Here is a 22349-nt window from a genome sequence, read left to right as displayed (position 1 = left end):
CCGCAGCGTGGCGGGGGGCTCGGGCAGCCCCAGCCGGGAGCGAGGGGTCGGCTCACCGCCCTGCGTCCTTCCGCCGTGAGGAGGGTTTTGTCCTCCTTTCAGCATGTGCGGGGCCAGAACACCAGCAAAAGCGCATGCCTGGGCCGTGAATATCCCTTAAAATAAAGCAATTAACTTCTTTCCAGCATCCAGCGAGTGACGGTGACAGCCCACCCCGTGCAGAAAGTGGGAGCCACAGTCCCTGACCCCCGGCCAACACAAAGAGGCAGCCCCGGCATAATGCCTGCTGTCAGCAGCTGAATTATTTTTATACAGGAATTTTTATCTCCATTGTACAAACAAGTATGTGTCTGCGCCGACTTGTTAAGCAATCCACTTGTATGTAGAATAAGATATTTTTTCCCTGGTACCAGTCACACAGCTCCGAGATCAGAAGAAATACATTCACTTTGAAGCTCCTCGAATGTTTTAGTTAAAAGGACAGCAGTTGTTTTCAGAGATCCAAGAGCATTTTTATCAGAATTTAATTTTTCCTTATTGATTTTTTCTAGCATAACACACGTTTAACACAGGACAGTTTATCGTTTATTACAAAATAATGTGGCCTCCAAATAATCCGTCAGGAGGTACTGCTCTCCTTTAAATGCAGCAGTGCTTTACCTCCTCCAGGAGTCGGAGGCTGCCGATCGCCGCTTCCCTTTGCACAAAAACTATTTCTAAACAGGAGAATGAATGTCGGGCGCACAGTGCACGCCGTGGAGGGCTGCAGCGGCCCTCCTACAGCCCACGCTGCCGCACAGCTGCTGCCCTGCCAGAAGCAGGAGCACTCAGCCCCATCTTCTCCTGCTCCCAAAGACCAAACTTGGTGGCTGGCAAGCAAGCACACCCAGACACTCACACCATGTCCAAAAACACCCAGCTGTGATGGTGAAGCAGAGTAACACCACAGGCAAATTAATTGCTGCGAATTTTCAGAGGGGGTGGTTTTATTTTTGCATTTCGTATTTTGCTGCCTACAATATCGCATACGCAAGAAATGAATTCCAAATTAAACTCCTCGCTTTATCCTAAGGAGCGAAGAACTGTAAGGTCTGTTTATTTAACAAAGGTATTAATCGTAGTAATAATAGCAATAATATCCACAACAACAATAACAACACCACTGAAGGCACGATTCTCCTCTAAGCCTTTGTTGTTCCGCAGTAATTCCATTGTCTGGTTAGGCAGAGGTTTCCTATCTGCACTGGGATCATGCTGTAGGTGTAATTGCCCTGCACTCACACACAGCACGGGGAGGACACGGGCAGAATGGCCCTGTTGCTGCCGGACCCACAGCCCCAGGCAGCCCTCTGCCCTGCGCCCACTGAGCGCAACAGCGGGGCCAGCTCCAGGAACCCCGGCAGCGCCTACCTGGAGCGCGGCTCCTCCTTGACAGCAATTGCACAGCTTCGTTTCCTTGGGGGTTTTGCAGCTGTCGGGCTTTGCTTCTTTCTCAGCTCTTGGTGTCTGAGCTATCTGCTGTGAAACGCAGCAATGGAGGCTCAGGCTGACTCCAGCAGACACCATCCGACACGGGCCGGCAGTGTCGGTCAGCAGCAGCCTGGGTGCAATTCCAGCAAAGACAGAGCAGCCGGGCTGAGAGGTCTCGAGGGAGGGGGCAGAGGAAACACTTTGGTGCCCTGTTTGCAAACTCGGAATTCAGCAGCTTTCTGGCAGTCCGTTTCAAGCGCTTTGTTTTGGGAAGCGTTATGCATTTTTCTTTGTGCGTTTTGTGGGTTTCCTACAACTGCTCCTGACAGCTGTTGATTCAGCAAATAGAACGCATTACGAAAAGCCCTCCGACAGCCGCAGCAGAACACACCGCTTGGCAGGGGCAGCTCCCAGACCCTGAGGACAGGGGCTGCAGCCACGCAGCCTCAGGCCACACCTGCAGCAGGGACCACCCGTGTGTGGTGGCTGCACTCTTTGTTTCAGCTGGATCCTGATACTAAAAGGGACTCAAAAAGGAAACAAATGATTTCAAGTATAAGATGTTTGCTGATACTTGGGATTATAAAACTCCCCGGCAGGCTGAGACCAGCATGCTTCAAATAACCATGCTCTGTGCCACGTTCTTCCTTTTCATTCCTTCTTCCCTCACTTACTAACCAATTTTGCAGAGGAAGAGCACCTCTACAAAATGAGGAAGGAAGGAAGGAAGCAGATATTTTCATTTTGCTTTAGATCAAAGCAAAACAAGGACGCAAACTGTGGCACATTCAGTATTTTTTCCATCGCTGTCATTCACGCTAGACTCTCTAAGTTTTGTACAATTCCCCAGGCCGGCTGCACATTAAGCTTGCTGTGTGTGGCTTTATTATGGCACGGTGGCAAGAAAGCATTAATATTCCTATGCTGCATCTGACAGGACATTTCCACGCACTCATCTGAGCTCGCACCTGAGAGCTGCCTCGAGGTGCTATGGCTGTGCTCCCACCTCAAAGCAGAGAGAAGCACCAGCTCCCTGCTGGGATGGGGCCATCCTTGCTGCACTGCACCCCACACAGCCCCCAGTTCCACGCTGTGCCCTCTCCAAGCCCCCCAGCTGCAAATTCCAAGGGTTGTGAGACACGGTCAGTGTGTCTCTCCAGCAGAGCTGATAAGCAGAGCTGATGACCCAGCGCCACGCACTGACACCGTTGGGAAGCATCAGAGGACAATTTAGGGTTTCAGCTCCGTACCACTCGATTTGGTCTGCGCTGGCCAGTGCCCTTTGATGCCAAAGCCACACACCTTCACTTGGGATCGGGACTCCACGCTGGGTGGAAATTCATTAGGAAATAGGAAAACCCAGCCTAACCACGGTGATCATTTGTGGGTACATTAATAAGCCTGCTGTTTGTTAAAGGATGCAGTAAGTCACAATAGAACATGTGCTGATATCAACCACGATAGGCCCAAACCTGCTGCACTTAATGCTACTGGGATGCAGACAAGGCCCAGCACACTTCTAGGGTCAAGATAACAAACCAGCTAGCTGTGGGGCCACGCTACCTGTACAAATGTAAGTCTTGATGCACTAAAACCTACTGAGCTTAGCACACTTGATGAAAGCCTGCAATGTCTCGGCAATGGCCGCACAAAGCCAAGACCTGCCGGGCAGCTCCAAGGAGTGAGATACAGCGGTGCTGCTCAGCCAGCAGGTCCTGCTCTTGGAATGGCACTTTGCCAGTTCAGCTCAGTGCTAAATGGCATTTACTGCAGGGCTGCTGCTCTGGATACAAAAATGGGCTGAAGCTGGGAGAAAATTCTGTCAAAAAAATTGTCTGTAATGAGGATCCATGCAGGCAAACAACCGGAGTCTGAGCTCCCATTGCCTGACACTGCCTCTCAAGCATCTTTAATTGTCTTCATTGTTTGAATTAAATAAAAAACAAGCTTGTGTGCCGAGGGTTGCACATACCAAGCTGCATGCATGCCCTTACTTTAAGTGAGGCATTACAAAAATATGGAGATGTCTCAGAAAGACTTTCTCTTACTGTGCTAATTAGAAGGTGCTTAATTGAGCCCTCCTCAGCTCCCTGCCTCATTTTCCAGCAGCACTGCTCAGACCAGCTCCATGGGACCCAACTTGCTCCAGCTCCTGGCTCCCAGCACATGATGTCAGTGCATCCCGTACCACCCGCAGGCTGCCTCTGTGGCCACAAGCACTCTGGCCACAGACACATTTCAGCCTACAGGGAGCTTCACAGTTATATATCACATGTAACAAGAGGAAGAATGCAAAACGTATTTCTGATCCTCAAAACAAGATCTGACTGATGGGGAACAAAATAAAAAAGAGATAGAAGGTATTAACACTTCTGCCACTTCCCTGGAACAATCATGCTGAAGCACAGGAAAACTTTTTACCCTGCCTCGTTCGAGTGAACTTGCATTTGTTTTTCCAATAAAGAGTCATCTTTACATTAGCCGTCTAAAACAGCGAGGATAGGAAAACAAACACAAGCTTTACATTGTACAAAGGACAATGTTGGCATCACATGTTTGTGTCTTCAAAAAGCGTTATTTCCATGAGGCACTGGGGAAGGCCAACAAACCACAGGCACTTCTCCAGCCCCGCACGAGCAGCGTTCCAACAACTTGATCCCCATATTTTTTACATTTTTCCCCAGAAGTAAATTTCACAGCCATACAAGCCACTACATTTAATTAAGCTTTCAAAAGTCTTCTGACAATGCCAACAATTGAAAGACACTTCTGCAGCTCAATCATGCAATCATTGTGACACTTCTATTTACAATTTGTCTTAGAAAGAGTTTCTCTGACATTGTACTTTAACAAAACAGCCAAGCTGCCAGTTCACAACCTTTCTCTGCCTTATTTATTACCAACAGGGCTCGCACACAGGGCTGGTTCCAGCAACAAGCCCCTGGTAGCACCCGTGTGGTTTTTCCTTTGGGGAGCTGCACAGGCTGATCTGACTGCTTTTCATTCAGAGAAAGCAGAGTGAATTTCACTCTGAAATGCTTCCACTTTCATTTTTTCCCCCATGAATGTAATTCAAGTTTTTATCTTATTGCCCAGATGCAACGCTAAATGTTCTGCTCAGATCTCAATGATTTTTTACTCAGAACAAAATAAAATAATAAGGAATTGCAATTTACAACATACAGAATTCTAATGGCAGCTACGAATAACAATCCAAAAAAATTTCTGTGGCGTAATGACTTGACACAGACATGATCTCCTGAGAACAGCAATAATCAGATGCACTTGATTCAGAATTCAGTACCAAATTATGTCCGCTTTCCCTTTGATTATGAGAGGCATTTCTTATGTTATTTTTCCCCATTATTATATTTGAACCCAACAAGGCGCTCAAGAATAAAGGATGCCAGCACTGCCCAGTGACCTCCCACTTCCCCATGCTGCCACTTGGCACTCACCAGCACCAGCCACGACCAGAGGGGCTCTGACAGCACTGGCAGCACTTTGGGTCCCTCCTCGCCCCAAACAGCCTCCCCTAATTCCCCCAGATTTATACATCCAACCAGCGGAACGCTACAACCTGACACGGGTGGACGATAAATATTTCTTCAGCCTTTTCAATAAGTGAACAGCAATTTTACATTCACTGATCTCTAGATACTTCAGTTAATATTTCCCCCTATTGTAAAATACGAGACCAGATCGCTAAACCCCGGCCGCAGCACTCACTGCAAATCACAGCCTGCTGCTATCTGGTGCTGAGTGTTTGACATACATATTGATGAAAGCTGCCTCGTTGGACTCACACAACAGATCCTATTAATTCCCACTTAAATTTATGGCATTTCAGCTACAGCGCCAGATCAGCATTGCTCCCAATTTTACATCACATCAAAGCATCGCTCACCCGCCTGCAGCCAGGTACGCACACGTGTGCATTGCCCACTGCTGCACAAAGTATTCGAGGTGCTCAGGGTGCTAAGGCTGCATGGATGCATGGGGTCCATGGCGTGCACAGGGTGTGCAGGCTGCTTGGAGTGCTGTTACCACTCCATCCTCAGAAGCAAGAGGCCTGCAATGCATCCATGCCAGTTGGAGCAGCCATCACTGGAGCAGCCATCGTTCTGAGTTCAGTGCCCCAGAGCTTGCTCCTGCAGATGATCTGCTCCTTAACCATTCCTACTCAAGGCGACTTGCTGAATACAGCAGCTGCTGGCTGCAGACCCGCAGACAGAGCACACCCTGCACCACAGCCCACCTCCAGCACCTCTGTCTGAGGAACAACTGACTGGGAACACTTTTACATCGTTACTAAATGCACATCTTCTGGTCCCTCACCAGAGAACATCAGCTCACTCAATTCCTGAATATTTTTCCAAAAGCAGCCTCCTACCTTTTTTTTTTTTTACTTTTTTTTTTTTTAACCCATAAACTCAATATCTCCTGATAGACAGAGAAAAGCAGATACAAAGCTAGAAAGCACCCAAGGCTCACTGCAGGGACTCCACAGCCCAAAGCCCATGGCTATCCCAGCCCTGAGCTTGCATCTCGCTGCTGACCCCAGGCACTGCTGCCGGGCATCGCGAGCACACATGTCCCAAACCAGGTGGGCTCTGGCCACATCCCCAGGGCCAGGTCCTGTGCTGAGGAGTTCCCCAGCATGCCTAAAGCCCAGCTCACAGCCTGAGCAGCTATTTGGAACCACGGAGGACTGCTCCTAATTCCTGCCTGACAGATACTGCATTCTGTCTTTGAAGCAGAGCGGCTCAATATGTAAATACAGAGTTACATCACACCGCCGTTCCTCCATATTTGGTGATTTAGTATGGCTCCAGCTCTAGGAAGACCACAAATCCCTTCCACCAGGCTCCACACAATTAATCACAGCCTCCTGTTGTGTTCATTTTGCTGCATGTCACAGTCAGCACGTGGAAATGGGCACTGCCCTGTTCCACTCCGGGAAAAGCCCCCCAACATCCATCTCTGGCAAAATAAGGATACAGAATTTTTTTAACCTCATTTACAAAACATTGTCACAGCAAATGGCTCTCCGTTTTAAAAGAAAAAAAAAAAAAAGAAGGAAAAAAAAAAAAAAACCATGCTAAGAAAAGGAGTTATTTACCCTTTTTTTAAAGCACACTTCGTGCCGATTGTTGCACAAAGCAGAACTCGGCCTCGGACATTTGTACGGATGACATGTGGTTGTGTAAATCACAAACAAAATCAAGATACATCTGTCAAAACCACCATCAGAGACAAGAGTGAGCGCGGAGAGGCATTTATCATTTGGCTGAGGAGGCAGGCTGCAGAGAGCGGCCTTTCCTGTCAAACCAACCTTTTGAAATTTCCAACATGCCCTTAAACTTTTCGAATAAGCATGTCTGTGCGCTTCAGCAACTGCCCTCTCTACTCTGGCCTGGCCAGTCGAAAATGGCATCTTAAAGTCAAGGTCGGTGGTGTCACTTTGCCATGGGGCTGTGTTTAATTACAGTCCATACGCTGACAGCCAATATGGAACCCAGGCTGGCTGATGCTCACTTAACTCCTTCACTGCCAGCTCTACCCACAGCTCAACAGCTCCTTCCCCGCACACGCACAGCGCCGGACCTCCTCCTGCAGCGCGACGGCGGCTGCAGCACGGCTCGATGTGAGCGCAGCTGCACACAGTGCTGCTAGACACGCCGGGCTGCGCTGCACATGCCTGCTGCTCTGCCTCTGCACAGCCACCAGGAGCACAGCCAGGCACAAGACTCCACTGCGTGTGACCACAGACAGACACGCAACTGGAACAGAAATAAGCTTGCAAACACTTCTCCTCATTTTAATTTACCTGCTATGTGTTCCTGTTTTGGGCAAATTCCTCTCGATGACGTTGACAAACAATCATCATCCTCTGGCGTAACTTGGATGCCAACCTCCACGGGATTGGATGCTTTTTTCAGCTCGCTTGGTGAGGGTGAGGGTGGCTTATCCACAGCCTTCTCTAAGCAGAGACTGCCATTGCATTGTTTCCGTTTGTGCTCAATAAAAATAAGAATGTCCCCCAACGGGAAGTTCATCTGACACTGGCCACAGGTGAGGAGGTCATGGTCCCCTTCTGGAGCTCCCAACGTGCTATGGTCAGGTTCATCATCGGTGAGAATGGCTTCAAGAGGTTCAGCTGCGTTTGGAGAAACAAAAGGAGACACATTAGAACTCTGGTAATGAGCGCCGGGCACGGGGACACGTGGGAAGCTCCCAGCCCTGAGCATTGCTGTGTGGCCCCCCCAGCAAAGAGGTGCCCCGCAACCATTGCCACTGCAACAGGAATCAAATTTATTGGCCACCGGGAACACACCGTGCAGGAGCAGCCACAGCCTACAGAGCCCTGCCACAGTATCTGCTCTCGTGAATGAGGACAAATTTCTGACTCGATTTAACGATTTACTGGTAAAATCAAATGAACAGTCTTTGAGAATGTGCTGCAAAGCTGCGGTGGTGCTAGGAAAACAAGTGAATACTGTGCTTTATCGCCAGATGTATTATTTATGTACATGAATTCAAGGCTGAAAGCACTGCACACGCTCACACACACAGGGGTGTATTTCCCCGAGCCAGACCTACTTTGTAAAATTTTTGCTCATGAACGACACGTGTGCACATGCAGAGGAAAGGTTCCAACGCGCACCCTGTGTGTGCAACATGCAGGCAGCACAAGCACTGCCAGCAGGAGCAGAGAGAAGGCAGGGAGATGGGGCTCTCCCCACGCAGGTGTGCGCGTGCCCGTGTGCCACTGCCCACGTTGGTGGCTCACAATTTGCACACTGAAAAAAAGCAGCAGCTGCTCGCGGAGAGGGAGGGAGGAGAAAAGAAAGAAAGAAATAGCAGAGAAGCAACTGATAAAAATCAAGTGCAGTCAAAATTCCTGCGGGGTGGGAGGAGGAACCTCTTGCTATCCGGCTGCTCCTCGGGGTTCAAATAAATTCCAAATTCACCAACAATTCCACCCAGAGATATCAACTGAACAGGATATAGTGCAGCACTTAAGGACATAAGGCAATTAGTCATTTTTCCTTTTTCATCCTGAAATAAAGGCATGCCTAAATTCTCTGCAACGTGTTAGTACCGGTGGCCTTTCACCATACACCAACCAGCATGGCCAAGCAAATGCCACAGTTCTTAACAGCAGAGAGAAGTGCTTTCTCTGAGATCGAAATACCTCAGCTAATGTTGTCAAAGTTGACAAATTTTCTGAACGAGCTCCAAAAAGCTTCATTACGAGGCTATTTCTGTTCACATAATCATCAGAGGATGCTCTAACAAGGTAGAGTCGTCTTTCTTTTCTCTTTGCCTGTTTTTTTTTTCCCTGAGTTTGCACGACAATACCTCAGCACTGCGTGTACAGCCCCCATCACGGTGCTATTCCCCAGCCTGTGCAGCACCGCACGTGCTAATGGCAACGGCAGAAAGGAGAGGGTGCTGCAGGCGCAGAGCACCGCCACTCACTGCCAGGTAACATGGGCAAGACGGAATGCAACTCCTAAACAGTTAACGGGTCTGACCTTCTTTAGCTAGCTGCCAATTTCACGTTTAATGAACTTAAAGCCACAGAGAATCAAAAAATAGATTTTAATTTGGCTGCATGATATTGGAACTGATTTTGATAAAGTGCAAAAATCGTGTGAACTCAGGTCAAATTTATTTCAGCCCTGCCTAGGCTGAATACTGGGGAGGAAGATCTGGAGTAGCTCCCAGTTGTGCTGCATGAAATCATATCGAGAGAGCAGGCTGCCACCCATACCTCGGCTCCAAGTAGGGCACGGGGATGCAGCCCAGCAGCTCTTGCCTCTGGTACCACTTCTCATTTAACAGAAGGTCAACCACGGGAGGATGAAGGTTACGTTCAGACTGACAAAAGCAATGTCTCAATCACCTGCTTTCCTTCCCCACGCGCAGAGCAAGCGGCTGCATTCCTGGCACCCGAGGGCAGCGGGATGGGCTGCGGGATTGCTGCATGCCATTTTTCTCCCCAGCCATCCCTTGTCTTCGGACAGAGGGAGCAAAGCAGCACAGGACTAATTCCTCCTGGAGCTCGCTGCACACAGCAGACAAAGGTATTGGGGCCGAGCTGTAAATCCAACTTCTACCTCACCAACTGCACAGCGAAACACACAAAATAAACAGCGTTCCCTCTGCAGCTCGCTCAGCAAGGAGCTCTGCACAGTCATTCCTCAATTACAAGGTTTTCCCTCGGCCTGATTTATTTCTGACGCCGTCAGTGTTATTTAGCAGGGGAAGAGAACATTGGGCTGAGACACCAGACAGTTAAAAGTAGTGCTAAACAACAATAGACTTTGCTAAAGTCTGCTCTGCCGGGGCTGATTTACAATCAAACCCAGGAAATGAAGTGGTAATTCAGAGGTTGCTGATTACACCTCCACATTTCACCTAATTAATTTTATAGGAGGCAAAGTTCTTGAAAATAACAAGATGATCAAATGTACAGATATAAAACCTGTAACCTCAACATTTTCTATGCTCTTAATGTAAATTATTGCTAATTAACGAGAATTATATAGCAATGTATGAAATACGGCTGGCACCGCACTCCTCGCACAACACTCAGCTCCAATGGAAGCACAGCCAGCAGAACACGGCTGTATTCTTACTACTGTCTCAAAAAAAAGGAAAAAACAACAACAACAACAAACAACAAAACGGATCTCCAAAGAAAGCCCGAATACACAATTCACCTGGTGTACCCCTGAGCTGCCGGATGCGTCCTTTAATTTTTGTGCAAGCCGAATTCCCTGCCTAGGCACCTAATCACTCGTCCCTGTTTTTAATGCAAATTGCTCTGCCATGAACATGTCTCTCCGCTCCTCCTCGCCCTCCTGCTCCCTCCTTCTTCCCCGTCCCCAGGCACCACAATCTCCCCCCGCCGGCTGCGGGGACCCGCGCGGATTTTCGCCTGCCCGAGAAAGGCGAGAAGGGGAGCGGCGCGCAGAGGGACCGAGGCCGGTCCGGTTCGGCTCAGGAGCGGAGAAAGGAGAGCTTAAGGGCTAGGGGGGGGAAAGGTGGTTGCCTCGTGCCAACTTTGCTCCAACTGCGGCCGGAGCTCGTGGCCCAAAGCGGGGGCGAGGCGCGGCGGCACTGGGCGGCCCGGGGGGAGGGGAGACGAGGGGGGGCCAAACTCCGAGCAAAAGTTGCCACCCACCCCCACCAATAAAAATAAAAATAAAAATAAAAGAGTCCGCCTGGCCGGGGGGCGCGGGGGCTACGGTGAGTCCGGGCCGGGGGCGGCTGCGGCGGGCGCGCTACTGGCAGCGGCCGAAAGTAAGAACAAAGGCGAGGGGAGAGGGGCCGGCAGGGAAAGGAAGGGAGAGGAAGGGAAGGGGCCGGCGGCGCGCCCTCCCCCCCCCCTCCGCCTGGGCCGCGCCGCGGGCGCAGAGGACCGGCCAGGTTCAAGTCCGCTGCCGGCGGGGTTTTTGATGTCGGTGTGCCTCCTAGCGACCGCCCGGCACATCCCGCCCGGCGCATCCCGCCTGCCCGGCTCCTCGGTCCCGCTCCTCCGGTCCCGCTCCCGCCCCCGGCCCGGCCCGGGGCCGCACACGTGCGGAGCTCCGCGGCCGCGCGGCTACGCGCCCGGCTACGCGTCCCTCCGCCGCCCGGCCCGCGCAGAACGGGGCGGCCCCTCCGGGACGGCGGCGTGGGCCAGCCGGCGTCGCGGCCCCCGCCTCGGGAGAGGCGTCCCCAGCAGCGAGCGCCGAGCGCCGGCGTAGTGCCGAGGGAGTGCATGCGGGAACGTGCGGAGAGCGGTGGGAGGGAGCGAGGGAAGGAAGACGGCCCGGAAAGTTCTGCAAAGCGTGAGCGGGGACTGAACGCGTCGCGCCGGGTCCTGTGCCGGCCCTGGGAAGGAGCAACAGTCTCTGGGAATAATGGGGAAAAAAGATGGGAAGAAATAAAAGGGAAAAAAATAAACAGCCACGAGTAGCGTATATCGTTTCCCTTTCTGCCCGCTCACCCGAGAAACGGGGGATTTTCTGTCCCTTCCTCCCCCTCGCCCCGCATCTCTCTGCAACCCGAGGTGCCCTTTGTTGTGCGTTCAGCGGTCCGCTCTCCGTGTCCCGCCCGGAGCGCGGTGCCGCTAGCGGGGAGCGGCGGTTCTGCGGCGAGCGGCGCTCCGGGACCGGGCTGTGTCTTCTCTCTCCCAGGGAGAGCACGTTGGGTTTGGGGCTTAAACGCGGGCGCGGGGCTCGCGGCTGTGCGAGTGTGCGAGCGCGAGTGCGTGTGTGGTGTGCGCTCAGCCCGGGCTCGCTCTTGTCTGTGTTTGTTGGCAGGAGGCTTCCCGCACACGCGGCGCTTGTAAACATTCAGACACGAGATTTTTCCCAATCAAAATCCACTTCCACTTTTTTTGAAAATCTTCCAAAAAATAGTAAGTGAGCGAGGCAGCGCGAGGCGAGGGCGAGGAGGGAATCCCTCTCGGCGCGCCACGGCCGCCCGCCCGGGGCCGCCCCCCGCCCCAGCCCAAGCCGAGCCGAGCCTAGCCGGGGCCGGGGACGCAGAGGGCGCGGGGCGCGGGGGGAGGTGGGGCGGCGGGGCCCCCGGGGCGGCCGGAGCGGGTCCGGCCCGCACCCCGCGACGGAAACAAAAGGCAGCCGGGCCCGAGCACCCGTACGCCCTCGCCCCCGGCCCCGCGGAGGGTGCGAAGGCGCGAGCGGCGGGGAGCGGCGGGCTGCGCTCGCCGGACTTTCTCCGCGCCTCTCTCGCTCCCGGCCGCCCGGCGCCCACCGCCGCCCCGGCCGCGCTGCCCCGCGTTTCGCCCGCCCGCCCCCGGCTGTGCTGCCCGCCCGCGCGGGGCGCTCTGCGGAGCGGGGCCGGGGCGCGGAGCGGCGGGACGAGGCGGGATGACCGGAGCGGCGCGGGATTGCGGGCGGCGGGAGTTCGATCTGCTCCGCTCGCTCGCTCCCTCTCACTTTTATTTCTTTTCTTCCCGCTCTCGCTCGAATAGAAAATTAAATCCGCGAAAGGGGAATTGAAGGAGTCGCTCCACGGCTTACTTACGCGAAAATTCCCGCTTGCTTAAGTGCTGGGGCTTGCCCTGCTTGCGGCGCGACATGGTGGGCTGGCGGCGGCGGAGCGCGCGGCTCACATCGGGAGCGCCGGGCTGCGGAGGAAGGAGGCTCCCGAGAAAATATCTTCATCAATGTCTTTTGACATCCAAAATAAATTAGAAATAATACAAAGATGGCGCAGGGAAGATGAATTGTGGGATAGCAGTCATGGCTTTTTTTTTTTGTGCGAGGAAAAAAAAGAGAGGGAGAGAGAGAGAGAGAGAGAGGGAAAGAGGGAAGAAGAGAGAGAGCGAGATGAAAAAAATGGCAAAAGCCCCCCTGAGCCGCAAGTTCAAGTGCGGACGTGACGTCCCCGCGAACTTGAACGTCAGGAGCCTGGATGGACAGAGACATACAAAACATGGGCAGGGCGAGCCGGGGAGAGGGGAGGAGGGAAGGCGAAGGCAACACCAATGGACACTCATCGGGGGCTGGACATGAAAAAGAGAGCAGGACAAGCCAATGGCCGAGGACCGCGGGGGGGAACGGGGAGGGGGCGCGCCGGGCGCACGCCGCCGGAGGGCCCCGGGGCCAGGGCGGAGGGGGCCGGCCGGGCGAGAGCGGCCGCGGGGCGAGGGAGGAGGGGGCGGGGGGAGCGGTACCCGAGCCCGGGAGAAGGACGGGAGGAAGGGGAAAGGGGAAGGAAAGAGAGAGAAAGAAAGAAGGTAGCGGCAGCGCGCACACTCTCACACCCCCGCTGGAAAAGTAAATACATCGCTGAAGCCAGAGGCGCGGGGGGGGGGCGCTGGGCAGGCTGCCCTCGGGAGGGGCGGGGGGTAGACCGAAGGAAGCCAGCCAAGAGCGGGGACCACCCAAAAGGAAGGGGGACCCATCCGGAGCCGGCGTCTCCACTCGTCCCCCTCCCCCCAACCTCCGCGCCGCGGAATCCCCTCCTCCCGGGAGCCGCGGCCTGGCCCCGAGGGACTGCGGCGGCGGCCCCGCGGAGAGCCGAGGGGCGACGGGGGCCCGGCCCGGCCTGAGGCAAACTTCGGCGGGGAGCGGCGTGCCGGCAGCCGGCCGCCTGCCCCGGAGCGGGGGAGGAGGTGGCGGGGGGGGGTGGCGGGAGGAGTTCCGCGAGCGGAGGAGCGGGAGGAGAAGGCGCGGGAGAAGAGGGAGCGGAGACCCCGTCGCCTACCCCTCCGAGCCCAGCCCGCGGCAGCGAGCGGCGGCGCGGGGCAGCGGCTGCAGCTGGGGGATGCGCAGCGCCGGCCACAACTTCCCCGCCGCGCGCCCGCGGCCGCCGCCGGCACGGGGAGGGCTCACGTTGCAGCGGGAACGGGCTCGGGAGCCGGGCGTGCCCGCACCGCCGGGCCGAGAGTACCCGCGTGCCGCACGGAGGAGGAGGCGGAGAACGGAGGTGGCGGCTCGGACGGACCGCGGGAGCGGCGCGGGGACCTGTTGACCGAGCGAGGCGAGCCCGTATCGGAGCGGGACCCCGAACCGCGGGCAGCCCGCCGCCGAGTCGAGCCAAGCCGGGAACGGCGAGCGGCGAGGGGTTCGATCGACGCGAGGCGGGGAGGAGACGCGGGGCCGGGGAGCTCCAGGTGCTGCGCTCACGCTGTGCACAGGGCGGGCGGCCGCGTCCGTGCGGCCATGTGCTCCGTGCGGAGCGCGCATAAACAGGCGGGTGTGTGCGGCACAGGTATGTTCATACGATTTGATTTGTATATAATGGAGCGTGTAAAGCTTTCCCAGGTAACTGCAGTGCAGAAGTAATGACTTTATTACCTCTGAAACGTTCTGCAGTTCGCATTTAACAGTGCTCTGAATAATTACAAGTCATTACGCAGCCGTGCGCTCTCCGAAGCCCACGTGCAGCGGGATGCCTGGCCGGGGCCGGTTCTGATAAATAATAGGCAGCGTCCCATCGGTTCTCTTTAAAAACTCGTAGCGAATTAATCACTTAGTTACACCTCAGCCTGCCGTCTCGCTGCACCGCGGCTGAGATTCCAGCGGTGACTGCCCCGGCCGCACCGTGAGACGCGCTCGACAGCTGATTGTACGGATGCTCTCGAGAACGGCTGCGAGCGAGTCCCGCCGGCAGCGTGCCCTCTGTGCCGGCACGGAGCAACTGCTGGGGAGAAGCGGAGCCGTACCTTAGCTCAGCGCTCCCCCCGGCCGGCCGGGCGCTGCTGTCGGCACTGATCACAATAACGCGCTCTGCCCGCCGCCCCCCGCGCCGCGCTGTCATGTGACGAGAGGGCGACAACAGACCGGGAAACGAGGCGTCGGGAGGCGTTCTTAGAGTGCCGTATCCACGGGTTTTATTAAAGCAAGTGGGTTTTTATTTTGTTGCGTTTTGGTGGAAGGAAAGAGGCTGTTTAACGAGCAGCCGTGGACACGAATAACTGTATTTACAAGCCCTGACGCGGCTTTTGCCAGGCGGTAAATCCTGGCGCCGCGACCATTATTCGCCGTAGCCCGGGGCGCGCAGCCCGATCCGTGCCCATAACGATGCAGCGCGGCTCTCCCCGAGCCCTTCGGTGTACGCCGTGTGTCAGCTCGCGGCCAGCAGTGTTTTGAATGGGGGACTTTTCTCGGCGCTTCCTGAGGTATGGTTCTGTCTCTGATCTCCGCCTTTAATGGCCGAGCCCTGGTTTATGCTTTATAACGTGTTGACAAGTTTTCTAACAGACTTTCTGAAATAACGCACATATATTCACGTCGGTTACAAACTCTACAGTATTTTTAGCGCCGAGTAGATCTATATCCTAATGCACTGAGAGGGAGTGTAAATCATGGAGGATTTCATAGCCCCTTCAGTAGTTTTCTGTATGAAGTACGAGCAGCGTGGCCTCCAGACGTAACCTTTTAGAAAAAAAGACAGCTCTTTTATTTTATGGTGTAAAGTGCTTTTAGCTTCAGGGCTCTGAACGTGAACGCGGTCAACAAACAGCTCCTGCGAGGGGCTTAGCTGCGGTCCGGCCCCTGCGCTTCTTGCTGCGCGGCTGTCGGGCGGCTCACGGGGCCGACCCCCCCCCCCCCCTCCTCCTCCCGCCCCGCTCCGGGCCCCGCCGGGCTGGGCACAGCCGCGCACGCCTCGCCCCGGGGAGGGGTTGCGGGGCCCCCGGCGCGGCCGAAGAGGCAACGGTGGCAGGGGTCCAGCGGGCAGCGGCCCCCGGGAAAGGAGGAGCCGGGGGGGCCGCAGGGGCTGCCCTTCCTACAGCATCCCCTGTACGCCGTCCGGGCACGTGGCACGGGGTCAGTCCGTACCGTACCTACTGCACAAAGTGACGGCACTGCTCAGTCATGCTCATGAACGCAGCACTTAAGCACAGTTAAAATTTTTCAAAGGCTGCTAGTTGTGGAAATGCGGCAGGCAGAAGGACGAGAGGGAACAAAACTGGGCAAGCGCTAAAGACAGCCTAGCAAAAGGGCTGTGAGGACTGGCGCGCACTCGTGCGTCACCTCCCTCTCAGCCACGGCCCTCCCCTACCATGCCTACCATGCCATCCTGCCGCTGTGCCTCACCCCAGCCAGATCATCTATTCCTTGGTATGGACTCCTGGCTCCAGAACAGACTTGAGAAAATGTGCCTGATTGTCCGAGCCGTTTGCCAGCCAGCCCAGAGGTTGGTGCTGGAGCCTGGGCCAAAGGGTTGTCACATTCACCTGGGAGTGTGCCACCCTCAGGAAGAGGCTGTCCACATGCTGCAGCCCCTCAGCTGGTTCACATCCTGCCCCTTGCAGGCCAGAGCCCCAAGACGCCTGCCAAGAATGTCTGTGTGCCTCTGGTGCCTCAGTCCTGGGAACAGCAGCATGGTCCTTCCTTCAAGCGGAGCCTGGAGGCTGCTGTATAAAAGGACTGCCTCAGATGGGGAAGTGTGGTCTCCCTCCCTCTTACAGACAGGCACATGGTCCCTGTGTGGCACTGAGGCCCGGAGGTACAGAGGAGCATGATGCACTGTGTGCTGCATGCTGCCATCCCTGCCTGTCTGCTGATTTAGCTGCAGACTTGGTAGCAGGTGAGTTCAGAAACTTTGGTGGGCAAACGTTCCCACTTCAGTGCTCCAACTGTCATTCATTCATGGCAGCGTTCTCACATGCCAGCTCAGAATGGAACGTTAGAACCAAACACAAATTCCAAAACAATGCCAGTCCTCCCAAGCCACGTGTTACATAACGGCCAGTATCACAGGCACCCTCCTCACCAAGTGATAGGCTCAATCAGGCAGAGGCACCGTGGGTGGAACTCTTATCACACCAGGCTGGCTCCCCATGAATGAGCAGAGGACTCGTGTGCCCTAGAAATAGCATGTACATTGGTACTGCAGGGCAAGGAATGTGGGCACACTGCTTTCTGTTTTCTCCTTTTTGTTGTTGTTTTGTTTTGTTTTCTTTTGTTTTTTACTAAAGGCTCAAAATAAGCTCTGATCCTGCAAGCATGTACTAGCAAGCACAGCACACACAGCAGTAAGTCTGTTCAGGATCACACACATATGAGCATCAGGTAACCAGAAGATTTTGTTATGGGCTGCTCTAGGCAGGATCCAGAACAAGGTGTGAAGTTGAGGAAAGTTTTTTCCATAGGTTACAGCAAGGTCTGGGTTTTCAGACTGCCCCTGCTTGCACAGTGGAGCCCTGAACCTTGACTGGGCTGTCTAGGGATGACTGTAAAATGAATGGCACGAAGCACTTGGGATGTAGACTCAGATTGCAAACCGCTCCTCTAAGAGTGTGCAGGTGGGTAAGCAGGCATGGAGGCACTAGTTACAAAGGATGCCAGTAACAGCTCACTTTTAATCTAAGGTTTCATTTTGGCCAAAGTCTGGTTTTAGTTTTCACTACTCCAGTTACTTTACTATTAGTTATTTTGTATTTTATTTATTTTCTCCTATTTTTGTAAGTAAGCATGTAACATGCCACTGACAACTTGTATCCTAAGCTTCGAGCCAAGGCAATTTAAGCATCGTGGTTTTAGAGTCGATGTACAGTGTGAATCCATACGGTCTTAATTATAGCAATATCAGCAGCCACGCTACGAGGGAAGTAGCAGAGCTTTTCATTACTAAAGAGGCACAGTAGTTAAGGTCTGTCAGTGTTCCTGTTACAATCCCCATCTTGAAGAGGTTATAACTTGGGCTGTGTAAATTTGATTGAGCTGAAACTTGGGACTCAAACTGCCAGTCCATATAGGGAATTACCTTATGAATAATTGGCTAACCCATTGCTTGATTCAGAGGCCTTTATAAAATGATTTTAATGGGTTCTAATGTTTTTTTCTTTTACTGACATCTAGGGTATGAATGTGGTACTTCTAGCTCTTTTGAAGCTCCATATTGAACAGCACATGTATAGGTACATGCATTAAAACTATACAGCAACACAAGACTTCATGGGGCACACGTGTCACTCTTACACATCATGTGTACACATATACAGAGAGAGACCGTGTAGAAGTAGTGTGGCAATCTATCTCAGAATATGTGAGATAAATGGAATATAAATGCCTCAGACAGAAGGGAGCTAAAGCACATCCATTGTGTCTGCTGTGTCCCTCAGTCCCATGGTGACCTGCTGTCAGACCTGCTCACACCATGGTGCTGGGGAAGGTTGGTGTTCCCTGATCCAGCCAGCCAAAGCAGTTCTGGTGCACTACAGAACAGTGAGCAGGTCACTTCCATTAGCTGTAGATGCAGTGAGGATAGCAAGGGACAGGAAAAAATATGTAATGGCATTGGTCACTTGGTTTTCCTTGTTAACAGTTTTTTGGGACTTAACATTTTTGGGGACATTTTCTTTCCCCAGAGCGTGTGAAGCGAGTCCCATGAGCACCTTAGCATCAGAACAGTCATCATGACTGCACTTTGAAAGACATCAGCCACTTGACTTCGAGCTCTGGGTTGAAGTATGGCTTTGTGTACAAAGAATTTTACTTAAAATTGCTCTCAGTGATACTTGTTGCTAGTTCCAAACTTCTGTGGCTCAGAGACACTTTTCATCACTTCAAATCACTCTATGCCAGAGCATGCACACCTGGGGAAGGGTGCAAACTTGGAATGTTCTTTGACCCCAGCAGAAAATACTGGCAAGCCCAAGGCCAGCAAGATGAGCCACAGACCATGAACAGGTTGCTCTAGTGGAGCGAGTCCCCAAAACATTTCTCTGCCAACATTGTAAATGATTGCAAAGCATGAAAACTATCCTTTGAGACACCAAGTCATCCGTTTACCTAAGCAGGTCACTCTTTGAGCTTATGTTATTGACCCAAGTGTCTTTCTAATTGGTTTTCTGACTTTAGCTGCTAGGTCTGGGGAGATCCCTAGCTAGCCCAAGGCCAGGAATTATGGCCAGCTCTAGCCACAGGCAGGCAGGCATAACCTGTTGGCACAGCAGACACATTGAGTTCAGGGAGCATGAGCATGCTGCATGGGTAAAAAAGGCTGAGCCAAGCTCCCAGCAAACTCCTGGTAAAGCTCAAGGCAGGAGGAAGCTGAGTCTGGCACTTTGCAGCTGTGCCGTGGGGCTTGACCTGCAACTTTAAGAATGAACAGCAGTCACCAGTGCCTGGCATCAAGGCATGCCAGCAATAAATTTGTTTCCTGGTTCCAGTTCACTGCAGCTGGAGTTGTTTCCCTGCTATATGACAGGCAGTGGTGCCAGCAACCACTGTACGTATGTATGTATGTATCACTCCCACAGGTTAGCAGGAGTGCACCCCAAGGTTTAAAAGCAATGGCACACAGTCACTTCAAAGTGTCTGCCAACTGGCAAGAAAGTGCAGGCAAGATGGGAAGGGTTGATCTGCTCCGGCCAAATGAAATACGTGGGGCAGTACCAATCTTTTCTAACAGCAGTTGTTTAACATCATCCTTCTCTCAGGATCATCACGATAAGCTTTTCATGCTTCCCTGAAAGAACAGACCCAATGGGTGATAAGAGCTTGGGCTAACAGGAAATTTAGAAAGCTCCACTCTAGATGCGTTGGGAAGGAGTGGAATTGCAGACGTTTTGTCTTGGAATGTAAATCCAACTACACTTCCATCAAATTAAATAAGAATTCCAGGATAACAAAACTAATCCATAAAACTGGGTCACCTAATACAAGTGTCAGTGATTAAAAAAAAAAAAAAAAAAAAAATTCCATTAAGGAATTTTTGCTACACAAGATGTGGAAAGATTCAGTCCATTTGCACACTCCCCAGCACATCTGGCTTGAGTGACAGGAGGGATGGAGAGTACAGTGGAAAGCATTTTTTTTCTCTAATGCTGCTCAGTGCATCCCATGCCTGAGGAATCTGCTTGGACTTGGGTACCGAAAAACCCATAAACGTATCTGACACATCAGCTGTACTCCAAGTCTGCAGTAAATATGTGGCCAGGTATTCTGTTAGACAGGTGTCCAATCGTCTTTTGGAAATAAACTCTGTTAGGTAGGTTTTTTGAACTTCAGCTTTTAGTTACTAACAACGCGTTTAACTGAAATTTCACATCATTGTTCTCGATACTGATTTTGTATTACTGTTTTAGATTACATTTAGTTTTACCCTTTAGGTACAGCAAAGAAGAAATACACGTGCTATCTAGAACATGGGACCATCTGTGTGAGGCTCCATCTAGATGGAAAACAAAGAATTGTTGAGATAGCAGAGATCTTCTGCATTTAAAAACAAAAGCAGCTTTGCTGTGGGGTTTTTTCTTTGCCATATTTATCCTGTGCAGCTCTGTGCACAAAATTTCATCTTAATTGAAATATTTTAATGCAACTCTCTGTAGTCAAAGTAATATAGTATTATATAGCCCAAAGCTGCAGAAAGGTGCTGTGCTGAGGCATACCGAGAGTGATGGTGAATAAAGCATGATACAAGCACACTTCTTTGAGCAGTTTGGATAGTTTTGCCACCATTTGTTATTGTCAGCACATATAATTTTTACAGTACGGTATGAATTTTGACTGCAGTGAAAAGAATGCCTTCCACTGCCAGTATGAATAAGATTTCACTCAATTAGAATAACATGCAAGTGTATCATATAGTATTAACACAGAAAGCTGAGGTACATTAAGTCTGAATGCTGGGAGTTATTGTGCTAATGCTATTGTTTGGTGAGCAACTATTTCCCGGCAGTGGGAAAAAAAAAAAAAAAAGGGAAATTAAATACATAAATCAAAAATATGCTCAATGTTTGATATTGCCATACTGAAATTAATGTATTCATAATTTAAACTTTACCTTGCTCTATTGTATTAAGTTTCTGCATACCCATAGAGAAACAAATGTAAACACGGAGAGAGAGACCCATAGACTGTGTGCTGAAAAAGTCTCATTGCAGTGCTTGTTGCTGTGGGTAAATGCAAGGGAAATACAGGCTGTGTCGCGTTGCCAGGCATACAGGCTGTTTCCTACCTGTGTCAGTGAGAAGTTTGGTCTGAACGTTGCAGTAGTGATGCAGTCTGCTGCGATCACGCACCCCTCGACACCCCAACAGTGTCGTGCACTGCAATCACATTCACATTTACACCCCGGGCAACGTGGGGCACCGTGATCCCACACGGCGATGTGTTCGGGGGATGAGGAGCTGCGCAGCTCCTGGCACTGCACTTCTGCTGCACAGAGCTGAAGGTGTGCGATGCATAGGATGGGCACACAGCTGCGACCGTTCCTGCGAGAAAGGTCAAAAGTGTCTGGGAGCCGAGGTGTGCCTCCAACAGCCGTTGTACTTAGAGCCAATAAACACGAAACTCTTCTCTATTGAGACCCAATTAGCTTTTCTATTCAAAGCCGTACTGCACTTTTGCACGTTGCTTACGAGTGGGACTAAAAAACACATGTACCATGACACTATACTTTTAAAGTGTTTATTGAATGCCTTTCCCGTTCTCCCAGGATTGTCTCCTCCTTAGATGTGAGTTTTCGGTGAATATGACCAGACTAATTGTTTTCCCCTGCCATGATCACTGCGTTTCTCAAGCAGTTCGCACCTACTCACGGACCTCACATCTTCAGCCTTGGATCTTAAAGAAACTGATAACTCCGCTTCCAGAAAACTGTGCGGTAAACAGATTTCCTGCCCCGGGCTTTATAAGGATCGCTCTTGTCTCAGAGCCACCGTGTACGTACCATTCTTTTTTCCCGGATTTTTTTTTTTTTTTTTTTTTTTTTTTTTGGTGGGGTTTATATATATTTTTTTTTCTGTTACCTTTTCTGCCAGTGAAGTAATCAGGGAGAACGGCGGGAAGCTCCATAAATATGCAAATTGTAGCCAGATAACTGGTTTCGCTGGTTCCGCCTTGGGACTCCCGCCGGGCGGCTCTGCGGGGAGATCCGTCGCCCCCGGCCCCGCGCCCCGCCCCCCGCGCTCCGAGCGCTCCTTCCCCTCTCCTTCTCCTCTCCTTCCCCCCTCCTTCCCTTCTCCTCTTCTTCCCCTCTCCTTCCCCTCTACCTTCCTTTCTCCTTCCCTTCCCGTCTCCTTCCCCTCTCCCCGCCGCTGCCGCCGCTCTCCGGTGCGTGCCTGCGTCTTTCAGCTCCTTGGCAGCGTCCCGAAAGAGCTCCGCGTCTCGTCGCTGCTGGGTGTCACGGGGCAAAGCACGGGAGGCTGAGCCGCGCTCGGGCCCTTTCCTTACTAACTCGGCATCGGAAGGATTAAAAGCGGCAACTGGCTTCCAAATTAAAAAATATGTTGAAGTGGAAGTTTAATTCGTCGTTAAACACTCACTCCTTAGTGGATTCTGATTTGACTCTGCTGTTAAACCAACATCGGTGTTGCACTGACGCTTTAATTAATAAAAATGGTTAGAGTCCTCTCTGTCTTCTCATTGCTTACCAGCCTCCACACAAACTGTTTT

General features: G+C 52.3%; 2 protein-coding genes across 11 annotated transcripts in view; one reads left to right on the top strand and one right to left on the bottom strand.

The window, feature by feature from the left end:
• The window catches only part of BCL11A (BCL11 transcription factor A), a 59773-nt gene extending 46421 nt beyond the window's left edge, over positions 1-13352 (bottom strand). For 3 of the 10 annotated variants that reach the window (XR_016463790.1, XR_016463792.1, XR_016463791.1), the window contains exons 1-2: positions 11474-11913; positions 7301-7630 (exon numbers count right to left, since the gene is read on the bottom strand). Coding sequence is in view for 7 of the 10 variants with exons in the window: in XM_090134505.1 (XP_089990631.1) it covers positions 7301-7630; positions 11474-11822 (679 nt within the window). In the remaining 3 variants the exon portion in view is untranslated. Of the gene's footprint in view, positions 1-7300; positions 7631-9382; positions 10983-11473; positions 11916-12516 lie in introns of those variants that run through there. The other 7 variants (XM_031595180.2, XM_090134509.1, XM_031595179.2 and 4 more) reach the window with 4 other exon arrangements.
• On the top strand, positions 12980-21525 carry LOC149918811 (uncharacterized). Its single transcript, XM_090136743.1, has 3 exons — positions 12980-13231; positions 13347-14208; positions 21391-21525. Exons 1-3 carry the CDS (start codon positions 12980-12982, stop codon positions 21405-21407), a joined length of 1131 nt encoding a protein of 376 aa, XP_089992869.1. The 3' UTR covers positions 21408-21525.
• The last annotated feature ends 824 nt before the right edge of the window (positions 21526-22349 follow it).

The sequence above is a fragment of the Phasianus colchicus genome, chromosome 2 (assembly GCF_987193195.1).
Source record: "Phasianus colchicus chromosome 2, bPhaCol1.hap1.1, whole genome shotgun sequence".
NCBI lineage: Eukaryota > Metazoa > Chordata > Aves > Galliformes > Phasianidae > Phasianus > Phasianus colchicus.
This window is presented reverse-complemented; position numbering and strand designations above follow the sequence as displayed.

Coding starts and splice junctions, on each gene's coding strand:
- LOC149918811 (XM_090136743.1), top strand. CDS start 12,980: ATGGACACTCATCGGGGGCTGGACATGAAAAAGAGAGCAGGACAAGCC. Junction 13,232..13,346: donor AAGAGAGAGAAAGAAAGAAG/GTAGCGGCAGCG, acceptor GGCGGGGGGTAG/ACCGAAGGAAGCCAGCCAAG.